At 39.7% G+C, this 14,411-nt stretch overlaps 1 protein-coding gene across 1 annotated transcript in view; it reads left to right on the top strand.

Moving 5' to 3' along the window:
• The window catches only part of NCKAP5 (NCK associated protein 5), a gene marked incomplete at its 5' end in the record, with an annotated part of 911,020 nt that overhangs the window by 248,429 nt on the left and 648,180 nt on the right, over positions 1-14,411 (top strand). Inside the window, one exon of the mRNA XM_082658819.1 lies at positions 3,412-3,485. Coding sequence (XP_082514945.1) covers positions 3,412-3,485 — 74 coding nt within the window. The remainder of the gene's footprint in view (positions 1-3,411; positions 3,486-14,411) is intronic.

The raw sequence follows: 14,411 nt of genomic DNA on the forward strand, positions 1-14,411 counted from the left end.
CTGATGGTGAAGTCGTTAAGAATCTGCCTGCTGGGCTTCCCTGGTGGCGCAGTGGTTGAGAGTCCGCCTGCCGATGCAGGGAACACGAGTTTGTGCCCCGGTCCGGGAGGATCCCACATGCCGCGGAGCGGCTGGGCCCGTGAGCCATGGCTGCTGAGCCTGCGCATCCGGAGCCTGTGCTCCGCAACGGGAGAGGCCACAACAGTGAGAGGCCCGCGTACCGCAAAAAAAAAAAAAAAAAGAATCCGCCTGCCAATGCAGGGGACACGGGTTTGACCCCGGTCCAGGAAGATTCCACATGCCGAGGAGCAACTAAGGCCGTGAGCCACAACTACTGAGCCTGCGCTCTAGAGCCCATGAGCCACATCTACTGAAGCCCGCACACCTAGAGCCCGTGCTCTGCAACAAGAGAAGCCTCCGCAATGAGAAGCCTGCACACCGCAACGAAGAGTAGCCCCCGCTCACCACAACTAGGGAAAGCCTGCACACAGCAGTGAAAACCCAATGCAGCCAAAAAAAAAGAAGCATACACTTAAACATCTTGAAGTTGAGTAAGAGAAGAGACAATGGATATAAACTTCACCTTGTAAAGTGGTTTGCCTTTTGAGAAGAGGTTTGATCCTATAGAAAAGGCTCTGCTCACTGCTTAGCACGTGGTATATGCTTAAACTGTTTTATTTAATCCTTACAACACCTTTTAAATTATTATTTATCTCTCTGAAAAAAAATAAGGTTTAGAGAGATTAAATAACTTGGCCTGAGGAGGTACAGCTAGTAAGTACCAAAACCAGGTACTTTGAACCTAAATCTCTTTGATCCAAAGATCATATTTGTAATCACCTTTCAGCTTCCACCTCCGACTTGAGCTAAGCAGAATGAACAGAATAACAAATCTACTGGTTTAAATCTAACTGTTTTCCAGAGCTCGCATGTGATTTGGCCCCTGCTTTCCTCTCCAACTTCATTTTAGAATACACACCCCAGGCTCTGCTCCTGGACACAATGGCTTCCTTTCTGTTCCTTAAATACCACATTTGAGTGCCTTTGCATGTGCCATTTCCTTTGCCTGCGGTGTTCTCCCTGGTCTCTTCCTTTCTCTGTATGCTTGCCTCCTTCTCTCTCAGGTCTTAACCCAAAAATCATTTGTTCAGAGTCCTCTTCCAACCGTGGGGTATGAAGATGGTGCTTTCCCCATTTAAAGTCCCTCCTGTCACCTGTTATTTCCTTCCTAGCATGTGACCAATCTGAAATCAATCTGCTCATTTACTTGTTATGTATCTCTCTACAGAATGTAAGCTCTCTGAGGGCAGGAACTTTCTCCCTCTTAGTTATTACAATATCTATGGAAGTTGGAACAGCACTTGACATATAATAGATGTTGGAAAAAAACAATTGAATGAAGAATGGATGGGTGACTTTGAAGTTTATATATTTGTTTTTACTTGGAAACACTGTCTTTAAATTTTTCTTGATGGGATGTATTTGAAAATATCTTTAAGAATTTTGAGTGTTCTATATCGTGTTTAGAGATTCCCTCATGGTGCAGTGGTTAAGAATCTGCCTGCCAATGCAGGGGATGCGGGTTTGAGCCCTGGTCCGGGAAGATCCCACATGCCATGGAGCAACGAAGCCCGTGCTCCACAACTACTGAGCCTGCACTCTAGAGCCTGCATTCCACAACTACTGAGCTCGCGTGCCACAACTACTGAAGCGCATGCACCTAGAGCCCATGCTCCGCAACAAAGAGAAGCCACCGCAATGAGAAGCCCACGCACCGCAACAAAGAGTAGCCCCCGCTCGCTGCAACTGGAGAAAGCTTGTGAGCAGCAATGAAGACCCAATGCAGCCAAAAATAAATAAATTAAAAATAAATAAATAAATAAATCGTGTTTAAAGCTTGATCGGGACACTTAATAACATAACCACAAACCGCTGCAACTTCCTGTGATAAGAGATTTCTGCTTTGGTTTTGACGTGCCCAATGTTCTCATTTAAATAACTAAACTAAACATGTGTATTAATTAGAATAGAACTCTTTAGCTAATTTTCTGCAATAGAATTATAGTGTTATAGAATTCTAACAGTTTTAGCTAGATGAGGACTTAGGATACTCTCTAGTCTAACTGAAATATTGTGGAAAGTTAAAAAGGCTTCTCCAAGGCTACACAGGTAGATCCAGGTCCAGAAACTTGGAACGGGGCCCTTTCCATTATATCAGGTCAACTCTTACTGTGTTTCTTCCATTCCGCTGCTCCCACCCATTGTAGTGAATATTTTTATAGGAGCGACAGATTTTATATAGAATTTTATCAAAATAATTCTGTAAAAAAAAAAAAGTAGCAATATTAACCAGAGTTCTCAGTTTACCTTAAATCCATAAGAAATGAAACAGTAACTTTCATGCATGCCTTAAAACTGAAATCATTGCACACTGTTCCGTCTAAGGTAGTTGTAATGTAGGCACAGAGGCCTGTGGGCTAGATCTTCATACAGAAAGGGAAAGAAGTATCAGGTTCAGGATGAAATAAATCATACAAATTTTTTTTTGTATTTTTCTACATAGTTGGCAGTTGAAACTATTGCATGTGAACCTCATATTCAGGAATCACAAATATAAAAAATTGGATTTAATAACCTATAGATTTTATGAGCAATTCTCATGCCTCAAAGGAATCCCTCATTTTTCGGAAATGTTTCTTGAAAATATAATTTGATTTACAAAACTTTATGCATATTTCTAAACAAGATAAACCTTGCCTTTATAACCTCTTAGAAGCCAAAGATTGATTTTCTAAGAAAAGAAATAAAAGAAAATTAAAAAAAAGAAACACCAAAACCAAATTACATTGTTTTGTTCATATAAGGAGATGAAGGAAAACGAACATGTGATTCATCAATACAAATAAGATGCCCAGTGAATGAGGGCAGTGAATATATAAAGCTTCTATGTAGCTCAAAAATAGTGTTTTTGCTAGGAAATTATTTGTGTAAAACCAGTATAATCAAGACCTGTGTTGTCTACTTTATTCCTCCTCTTCTAAGGTCAGCAGCAAAAGTAAGTTTTTCTCACTTCCCTCCTCCCACCCCTTACTTTTATATGGCAGAACAGACCACAGTGTAAATGACTATGAAATTTAGCTTTTCTCTGTGAATAAGAGGATGTTTATGCTGACTTGATAGAACTCCACTTCTCTTCCATTCTTTGTTCATGGAGTGATCACAGGATATGGGGAAAATATTATTCATCCCCAAATGACTATGCATATAAGTCATAGAAGCATCTACTCCTAGAACTGGGAGGGACCAAGGGGTTATCTTGTCCAAAATCTTCTTGTAGAGATCAAAATGGCCTTAGAATCCTGTGCATGTGGTGATGAGGCCTTATTTGTCTTTGTGTGTCTGTATGTGCAGGAATACATGGACTCCAACAAATATATTGAACATCTGCTGACTCAACTTGAGGAGCAACACAGAAGTCTCTGGAGGTGAGTTCAATCCACATCCTCAACTAGTAGCAGCATCTATAAATTTGATCTTGATCACGGAGCATGGAGTTGGCAAATGGTCTCTTCTACTTGGTGCCAAAAGCACCTCTGGGGGCAAAAATCAGCAGAGGCTACCTAGAGAGTTCCATTCCTTTAATTAAAGTAAAGCAATGGTGCCAAAAGTTGTCCTTGAGTGAAGGACCTGCTGAGAACTGGGAAGGTGGTGGAAATCATAACACTTGTCAGGGTCAAGGAGCTCATTTGTCCAAGGCCATGCAGCAAACTTATATCCTAGAAACTAGGACCCAAATTCTCTGGCCCTTGCCTGCTTAAATATTATTTAAGTTTTTCTCTAATTGAAAGGTTGAACACTTCTGCTTAAAACTTCTTAATTCATATTAAAGAATATGTATTTCAGGAATGCTGTAGTATAGGTCTCCCATGTTTAGTTTTTTGTTCTATGTGGTGGGTCCTGATTCTAGGTAAGGAAAGGTATGTGAGAACATTTGTGCAGGTAAATTGGAAAAAGAGGCGAGTGTCATAGAAGTCATACTCCCAGGTTATTCATTCCCTGAGGCCTCTTGGGAATGGAGATTATTTTGATATTATTATCCAGGTCTTTGGGGTCCGTGTGGTCAGGGTCTTCCTAGATGCTCGTATGGTCTCTGAATTCCATTTACTAAATTCCTATAGCTCTTGTTATCTGGAATAAATATTCCAGTGCTCAATTACATGATACCTTGCATTGCACAAGAATTGTTTAATATGATTAGCTTTGTCGCCCAGGGGTCAAAAAGCCCCTAGCGTCCTTTATTTCTCATCTCCTCATGTCACGGAAGACAGTGCTGTCTCTGTACACAGAGATATTAAGCAGGTAAGTATGACCTAACCCTGTGGATTTCTTGTCCAACCTTATCTAAATCCATCACCCTTGGTCTCTGTACCAGCTGATGCTGCCTGTTCTACACGCACCCTTGTAACAAATCCTAATAACCTTGAAATTCATCTTCTCTGAGGAATTCTAGTTCTTGGGCGAAATGCCTGATATTTTCATTTGTTCTGCTCTTCTGTTAGTTTTCCTGCTAGAAAACAGATCTGTGGTTATAGTAATAGACAATATTCTATTTCTCTACCTAGAAAAGCTGCTGGTAGGATACAACAAAAATGTACAGTTTTCAGGTCTCCTTGCTGCTAACAGACATATCAGTTGACTTTATATAACTTGTTGCAATATTTGTTAGATTTCTTTTTGAGAGCTCTAACCAGGTTTTCTTTTGTGAACCAGTGTGTTGTATTAATAAAACCAACAGCAGTGTATTTATGGTTATATGCCTTTTAAATTATATTTTCTGTAGATCTACTACAAAGTATGCTTAAAAGGTTATGTAACTGAGTTGTAACATTTTCTTTAAACTATTTGTATAGAATAATTTTACTCTATTTTTCAAAAGAAAAAATGCACAGATGATGAATACCATCTTGATGAAAGAAATTAGAGTTTAATTTGGTCAGTGTGTCTTATACACATCATTGAAGAGGAATTATAGTTTCACAGGTTTTTGAACCAAAAAACCTGCATGGAAAAGAATATTTTCCTGCTTTCTTAAGGTGGTTAATAAAAACCTTTGGTTTCCTCTGATACAATTAAATTAAAATCTCATTTCAGGTGGAAACATAACCTAACATAAAGTAAGAGCTCAGAATTTTGTGGGCAGTCACTTCCATTTTGCTTCCAAGTAGGATTACTGCTGGTGGAGAAGCAAAGCTTTTTATATAGTGTCAGAGGATCTAATAAAAAAGCTTCATTTGAATAACAATAAAGGGCAATGATGCCATTTGAATAGTCGGAATAACTACCAGTGAGAAAATGGAAAGAGTAGTATTGAAAAGAAAATGAAAACCAATAATAGCAGATTTACATACTATTTATTGAATCATGAAATTATACTTGATTATATTTTGCAAACAGATCTTGACTGACTGACAGTGATGGGCTTTCTGATGGTGATTACAATATCACAACTGCAACTATAGCCAAACTTTTTATGGTGAACGATTTGTGAGTGACAGTGAGCAGTGGGGATATTTTTTTTCTGCTTTTGATTGAATAGTTAAAATGCTTTCTTGAGTTGGGGTAGACTCTGTGATGTGTCGAGCATCATGGGAAAGGCATGTCATGTACATAAGCACAGCTAAAGTGTCTGAAGTTAAACAAGCATTCCCATAACTCAGTATACGCTTCTTCTGATTTTTATTATGCCTTTAATTTGTAGCTGTTACAAATTTCATGGAATAGGTTACTTGTCATTGCTGCTGATATTAACTAATGGTCTTCCATTTATACTTAAGCTAACTCAAGTATAGCTTAAAAGAAACCTAAAAGAAAAAATTGAATATTTCGATCTTCCAACAATAATAGTAGCCAGCATTAATTTATGGCCACAGTCTTTGAGGACTGATCAAAACATGGTAAACACATGTCATACTGTTATTGCCTCTTGCTTAATGATAAAAGAATTGGACAAATGGTAGAAGATTGGGTCTAAGAATTAAAAGTCTTATTTTCGTGGAGGAATCTCCTAGCCTTTAATAGGCTTTAGTCACTTTTTATAGCATAACCATGTGCTGTGACACAAATATATTGCTGTAATCATACTCTCAAGATAACTGGTTATTTCGGCGTCCTGTTTAGTATTCTACTGAAATAGACCTATAATCTATCTCTGGGTTTTCAAATTGCAAAGGAATTTGTGGAGTTCAAATATAGCTGTCTGGCAAAGAGCATTTAGCTCAACTATGTTTTGATACCAGCAGAAAAAAATTTCTGTGAATTCATCTGAAGAAGAGGGTGGAGTCAGGATCTAGAACCTAGTCTAAGACTCCAGTACAAGTCTGGGTGGGTTTAATTTGCTCTGCCTCTCCCTGCTTGATGAGGAAAAAATAAACACACCCAGTGACAACTTGTTTACTAGTCAATGTTGAAATGTGATCATACATTTCTGTACATTTATTTGTTTAAATGAGGAAAGTTAAGATTAGGAGAAAAATGCTCTTCTGTACTTAATGATTTTTGTGTCATCTGTTACTATTTCTATTTGGCTAAATATATCTGTGACTGACAAGAAAGGGTGTGAGAAAACAACTGCTGAGAATATCTTTCTGCTATTTGACAGAAATCTTTATCCATTTGCAGCCTCAGATTAAGAGTTTAGAACATAGACAGTTGGAAAAGACAAATTGAATTCATGAATATTTATGGTGTTAATTACTCTTTCATGTCACATACGTGAAATTATGTATGACAAATAGAAGCAGCATAACACTATAGAAATGGAACTAAGACTGGATTGGAGGTTTTGGAGACATGGACTCTGGTTCTGGACCATCCGAACTGGTACTGGGTAACACCTCTGAGACTGAGTTTCCTTAGCTCTAAAAAGAAGCTATCAATATAGCTAGTATTTAAGATAACCGAGCACTGAGATTACATGAAGCAGAGACGCAAGAGGGAGGAGACATGGGGATATATGTATATGTACAGCTGATTCACATTGTTATAAAGCAGAAACTAACACACCATTGTAAAGCAATTTTACTCTACTAAAGGTGTTAAAAAAAGGCATTACCTATATATGACATGTACAGATAGGTATAATCTTATTTTTTCTAGAATAATTATACAGCTGGATCATTTTGTAGCATTTAATACATGTCATGGAAAGCTTCAAAGAACGGGGGTAGAAGTGACTAATATAACGGATACCTAAGAGCTTGCCAGTGATTGAACCAGATAATGTCAAAGCATTCATTTCAGATTTTCATAGCTTGAATTGCAGACAGAGTTACCAATAGCCTGTAAGCAAGTGAAGAATAAGTAGGTTTGCAAGGCCAAAATTAAATGACAAGATCTGGTGAATGCACAGTGCCAGTTGCCAACCTACAGATGCCAGATCGAAGTTTCATTTGAACAAGCTATGTTTAGGCTAGGGTTTCTCAGGCAGGGCACTGTTGACATCTGGGGCCAGATTACACTTAATCATGGAGGTGGGGTTGTCCTGTGCGTTATAAGGTGTTTAGCATCATCCCTAGCCTCTACCCACTACATGCCAGTACCATCCCCCATTGTGACAACCAAAAATGTCTCCGGATATTTTCCAAATGTTTTCTAGTGGCAACATCCTCTCCTCTCCCTGGTAAGAACCAGTGATCTAAACAATCATCTGCATAAGCATTTTTCTAAGTCTATCCCAAGAAACACTAGTACACTATGGTATGGATATTTTAAGAAAAATAAAGGTATTCTGTGGTCAGATTTGAGGTATACTAGGTAAAACCAAGCTTTAAGATTTTATTTTAATCGTAGAACTATTCAGAGCCATTTATATTGCTAATACGTGATAAGCGTATCAAATATAGACTATAAAATATAATTTTGACTTTAAAAAATTCCCCAATCCTAGCTTTCTTGGAGCATCTATTCTGACTAAAGGTCTAAGGAACATATTTTGGGAAATGGTGATCTATCTAGTTTGGTAGCCAAATATACAAAAACATAGCTGGTACCTCTCTCTTCATCCTTCTCCCCTTACTTAACACGTACTAGGATGGGTGACTTGTAGAAGAGCAGCAAATAGTCTGGGTTGTTGGTGAAACGGGAAAGTAGATGCGTCGGAAAGCCAGTCCCAAGTTCATTACCATTTTTCTGAGGGGCAACCAGGGCCTCAATACCAAATTCCAAGAATCTGAAGAACCGTTGATTACAAGCTATGTTTGCCCTGGTAAAGCAGATAACTCCTGCTTCCCGGGGGTAGAAATGGTGGTTCCCTACATCACCAAGAGGAGTTTAATTGACAAGCGTATATAGTCCTCTAGGTGCAATAAGAGTCCCTAAGGCCCATCCCTTCCAACCATAAAATAATAGTTTCAGGGTATCCCAAATCCTTCAAAATAGACTTTTGTATTCTGGCTTACTTGTGATTCTTAACCTAAGGAAAGAGATAGGAAAAAAACTGGACAAAAACTTTGTTTTCCTTCCCACCGTGATTCAAAATGCTGCTTATCTAAGTAGAGTGAACACTGCAATAAAATGATCCGCATTCCAAATACCCTTTCGTGTTCTCCATCATTTGATGTATGTATACATTTTAGGGTGGAGATCGTTGGCACCAGTGCCTCAAGTTTCCTTCAGCAGTAGTCTTAGTTTTGGCAAAATGTGAGTGACATTAAAACCGCTTACTGAGAGGCTACATGCTATCATTCTGTCTCGGGGAAAAGAAGCTCCTTCGCTAACACGTTATATAGAAATTGTCTTGTAGTTGTAAAATAGAGTTAAGAGGCAAAAGCACACATGGCCTGAGAAAGGTCAAGCCCAGAGCCTCTTGGAGATTTACCTTCTGTGTATCTTGGTTCTTAGAATCGAATTGTCCAGGCATCTTAGGAATTAGCATGTGTCTATCCTCAAGGGGTTAATTTACATAGACTAAAGGGATGCGGAGTATTAAACAGGTTGCCTTTGCTAAAACATAGACTTCCACTGGGAGATCTTAATTGGCAACAAATAAAATTGCTCTGCATGAATTCTTAATGGTGGACACCAAATAAAATAAGAACTGTGATTTGTTTTTTACATCCCTTCAAGAGAAAAAGAGGCTATCTCTGGGGGATAGACTGTGTAGCAGACAAAGAGCTCAGCGCTCTCTGCTAGCAATAAAAGTGAAACCTCATGCTACGCCAACAGAATGACGGTTTCCCACCTCTGCATCCCTGTCTCAGTCTGCTGAGGTCAAAGGAGACCAGGGCTAGCAAGCTTTACATTTTCTTCCCCTCCTCTCAATCCTTGGGCTGGATTTCTAAACCATAGCTGCTTTCTCGGGGCAAGTGCAAGCGTCAGGGCCACCCTGGAAACCCATCAATGTCACTTCTCAATTACCCACCAGGGGTTGTTCCAGAGAGGCAGACAGTCCCAGACCCCTGCCAAGATAAGAGTCTTGCCTCTCAGTCATGCCCTCTGCCCAGCACAAAGGAGAATAAATCAGGGCTCTGGAAATTGGGTATTGCCACATACTTCAGTGGTGATGTCACCCCTGGACGGTGGTGGGGAAAGCTATGGGCTGAGATGTATCCCCAAGGATTCTTATTATAGATGGATGGTGCTGCTTTAGATGAACAAGGGAGCATGTAGCCTTCTCATAGCTCTGAAGCCCTGGGTGAAGTGACATCTTTAAGTAAAGATGTAACATCTTTATTTGACTTTTGTTCAGTAACAGAAGGGGCTAACAGAACTAAATCCAGAAAGGTATCTGGATTGACCGAATTGGAAGATCACCCAGGTTCATATTTGACCTTTAACTTTAGGATTGATCAACATTATAATTTATTTAGGTGACCGGTATGTGATCTGCATGTTTATCTACTTAAGGAGTTGCCCAGTATTTGAACTCAAGTCATCCGAGGCAAGGAGATACCAAAAATGCCAGAGTGAAACTCTACACTGACTTTATATGCATATGATTTCCTGTCTCTTATAAAATCTGTCCACCCTTTAAACTAAAGGGCCATGTTAATCTATCAGAGAATATATATTTAGGTCCCAACCGAATAAATGTACAGAATAGACTCTTTAAAACCTTATGGGGGGCTTCCCTGGTGGCGCAGTTGTTGAGAGTCCGCCTGCCGATGCAGGGGACACGGGTTCGTGCCCTGGTCTGGGAAGTTCCCACATGCCGCGGAGCGGCTGGGCCCGTGAGCCATGGCCGCCGAGCCTGTGTGTCTGGAGCCTGTGCTCCACAACGGGAGAGGCCACAGCAGTGAGAGGCCCACATACCGCAAAAAAACAAAAAACAAAAAAACAAAACACCTTATGGGTTTTATCTTTGCCTCTTCACTACAAATCTTGTTTGAAAGAAAAATTCACGTACATTTATCAAGACTATTCTACCCCAGGCTGAGTGGAGGAATCTATAAAACACATTTTAGGAGACTGTCCTTCAAAAGTCCAAAGGTTTCCCTAAGGAGCTGGTGGTTTGATCTGAGTCCTGTGTAGGAGCAGGTCTGGTGGAGTGAGGGGAGATGAAGAATTGGTTATTGGATAGATTGAACTTGGACTGCCTTTGAGACTTTTGTCTATAACTGTATGTTAAGATGATGAGAACTTCAGGTTTAGAGCTGTTTATATTTAATAAATAAAACACAGTATAGATAGAGGCATTAGATGAACCCGCAAAGATATAAAACTGCCCTCTGCTGTAACTGGCGAAACAGTCCCACATTAAAGATGGATTTATTGCAACCATGGGAAGCTTGAGTTGAGTAATGTTGTACAAATAGGTCCGTAGATGATCAGAAGATAATTCTAATTCTAGTTTAAATAGGTTTGTGTTCTTCAAGAAACACTCTTAAAGTGCCACAAAATATTTCAACATCAATAGGATTTAGGGGTGACCCAGAGAAATTTACCACTATGTAATCTGAAAAAATTTGGCTTAAACACATTTGTTATTTTTAGATCCATGCTTATCTTAATATGACAGCCGGAACCTAATGTGATTTATTTATATGAAATTAAAGAGCCTCAAGCAAAAGGCATTTTGTAGATTTATCGGGGGGTAATAAAGATCACAAATATTCCCTACTAAGTTGAAAGAAGAAAAACTCCAGCAGGCAAAAATATAAATGACCTGCTTGACGTAAACGCATGCGTTGACAGTGAAGTACACCCACAGTAAGGAGTGATAAAGTGCCTTTTTTATTTTTAACTGGAAGGAGGAATGAAATGGGTAATTTACCGTGGATGTCTATTTAGTTTTAATCTTAATGGGGAAAAATCACCAACTTGTTAGTGCATGAGCGTACTTGTGATTTTTTTTTCCCCCTAAGAGATTGATTGTTAGGATATAATTCTACATATCTCTCTATATGGGTAACTCTGGAGTTTACAGTAGTAAATGTATTTATTTATTTGTTTGTTTGTTTATTGATTGATTGATTGCTTACCTCCCATTCTTTTTGCACCTTCTGTATTCAGAGGCCTGGGAGGTAATCTTAGAACCCCACCTCCATCCTTCCATTCCGGGGAGAGATGTTGGAGCCTCTGTGAAATGAGAAAATACAAACTGCATTTTTTTCCCCTCTAAGAGTTTCACTATAGTACATTTTGTGTTTTTGTATTACAAATTAGACTTCATAAATAATCCAGCAAAGAGTCCGGGATGGAGAGGTTCCCTGGAATCAAAGGATCCAGCATAGGATGAAATTGTACAGTAGTTGGGAGAAACACCCTCTAGCTTTCTCAAGGCAGAGGAAACTTCTAAGAAGGCAAAGGTCAGTTGCAGAGTTGGTTGAGGTTGGCAACCTATGGCTGGTTCCATGGCTCAGGAACCTTCACAAGGTTGCTTTAGGAGAACCTGGCTTACTTGATGCTCAGTATCTACACTCGTTGATTAAATATTGTATATGAACTCTCTACGGAGATCAGCCTAGATTTTCACCAAATGTAAGTCTGCCTGAGAGAGAAAGTTAAAGCCACTGCAGATCTCAACTCTGTACTGCTCCATTATTACTAGATTTTACAAGTAGGGGACATCTCTCACTTAGACCCTAGGGATGCTCTGGTTATTGCTCCAACCCTCCCCAACGCCCCCTACACACACACGCCAATTAATGAAAACTTCACTTCCACAGACTATTCCAAAATGTACCAGCAGCTCTATCCATACCCTCAGTGACCTCTATACCAGTTCCAACCATGTGGCTCTCAATCACACACTGTCTTATTTTTTCATGACAGGGGTTTTGTTCCCCCAAGGTCTTTGAGTTGTAGAGCCAATCTTCTGTTACCTCACCTCTCTCATAGTGCTTAGCATAAGACATACAAAACAACATCAAGCATAACACTTCACTTACTTTGAAAGCATAGAGACAATTGGAAGTATGTTGCGGTACGCGGGCCTCTCACTGTTGTGGCCTCTCCCGTTGTGGAGCACAGGCTCCGGACGCGCAGGCTCAGCGGCCATGGCTCACGGACCCAGCCGCTCTGCGGCATGTGGGATCTTCCCGGACCGGGGCACGAACCCGTGTTCCCGGCATCGGCAGGCGGACTCTCAACCACTGCGCCACCAGGGAAGCCCTGTTTTAGTCATCTTTGTACCTAAGTGACTTAGCATGTTATCGATCCTCCAAACACTTTCCTTGAGCCATTGAAGGAATTGATGATGATTCAAGAAGAGAAATTACTAACAGCTCATGTGTTTATTAGGGACAAGCCTGCCTTAACTGGTAAGTCCTTGCAAGAGAAAGGTCAAGCAAGTATAGCAAAAAGTCCTTTGTCTCAGTGGTGTGCCAGTGCTAAAGGGGATCCACAGTTTCAAGATAGTTACTCTTAGAAAGTTAAAGATGGGACACTTAATGAAGATGTGAATGTGTGGTAATGATTTATAAAGCTAGGAAGAATGCTTGCTTCACCAGACTTTTATTTTATGCTTTTTTCAAAATTCAATCCTAAAGTAAGAAGTTTTGAGGCATGTCCTGTCTGCACGATGGGTCACTGCACATCATAGGACAGGCTCCAACCAGTAACAGTAATCAAATATGTATTTCTGTCCCCAGTTTTACTACCATTATCTACCAATTATATCTTGGGCTGCAAACAACCTTGTTAACAGAAGCAATGAAAGAACATCTCATACTTTTGAAAGAAAGGGGTTGAGAGACTGTGGGAAGGTAAAAAAAATGCATGATAAAAATCCAGGCCTAAAATATTATATTTATCACCTTGGATAAAGTGAGTTGGAGAAAAATTGTAGACACATAGATCAAGTTACTTTTAATAACAGAATCGATAACAGATACACACTACTATATATAAATGAGGTAAACAACAAGGACCTACTGTATAGCACAGGGAACTATACTCAGTATCTTGTAACAACCTATAATGGAAAAGAATCTGAAAAAGAATATGTATATATTTGAATCACTTTGCTGTACCCCAGTAACTAACATAGCATTGTAAAGCAATTATACTTCAGTTAAAAAAATTTAAAAACAGAATTGGGGCTTGACCTGAAAGTCTATAAAGTGGGTACTTGCAGAGAAAATCTTAGAATTTTGTTAAGATGGACACACACTTGAAGTCAAGGGCGTTCAGCATAGATAACAATGACATGGGCTGCCAAACAGAGGGTAAGTTTTCAAAGGGTTAGTGGCATGGAAGACAGTGGGGGAAAATAGGTGAAAAAAGAGAACAACTAACAACTAAAAGTAAATTATCATTTTTATTAGCTAAATGCTTTAGGTAACCAATATGGGGCACATTTTCTCGTTATCTCTTAAAAGGTTACTGGCATCCACTCTAGTCCAGCTGGGGCAGTATTTGGTGGTACACTACTATAATCTGTTCTGATTGCTTGGTGACTGTGCTGTGCTGCTGCTAAGTTTTACAAATACCATCCCTGGTTCCTTCTCTGTGATGTGAAGTTCAGGTCCAGATTCTGCCACTTACTCTGTGGTCCTGGGAAAGTCCTTTCAGCATTCAGAGCCTTGCTTTCCCATTGGTAACAAGACAGGGTTAATATAAGTGGTTTCAGCAGGACTTTCTTTAGGATTAACAATCTGTAACTCTTACCAGTTACCTTGTAGGCCAAGGGTTGGGTGATGAAGATAGATGTGATAGATACATAGAATTACTGAGAGTTGAAGGTGACAGTTTCCCTTCTTGAAAGAAGGCAGAAAATTACTTGTATACACCTGGTTTTCTTTCATTTCTAACTCTTGCACTGTGTCTTGGCACTGAACCTTCCAGAGGTAATAAAACAGCATGCTGGCAGACCCAGAGCACCAGAGCAGGGTCAGAGTCTGTGACCACTTTCAAAAGGTTTTGCAGGAAATTGTTGTATTGAATAATGTTTAAGTTTCCACAGAAGTTATGAG

This window comes from Grampus griseus, assembly GCF_964374135.1.
Source record: "Grampus griseus genome assembly, chromosome: 7".
Classification (NCBI taxonomy): domain Eukaryota; kingdom Metazoa; phylum Chordata; class Mammalia; order Artiodactyla; family Delphinidae; genus Grampus; species Grampus griseus.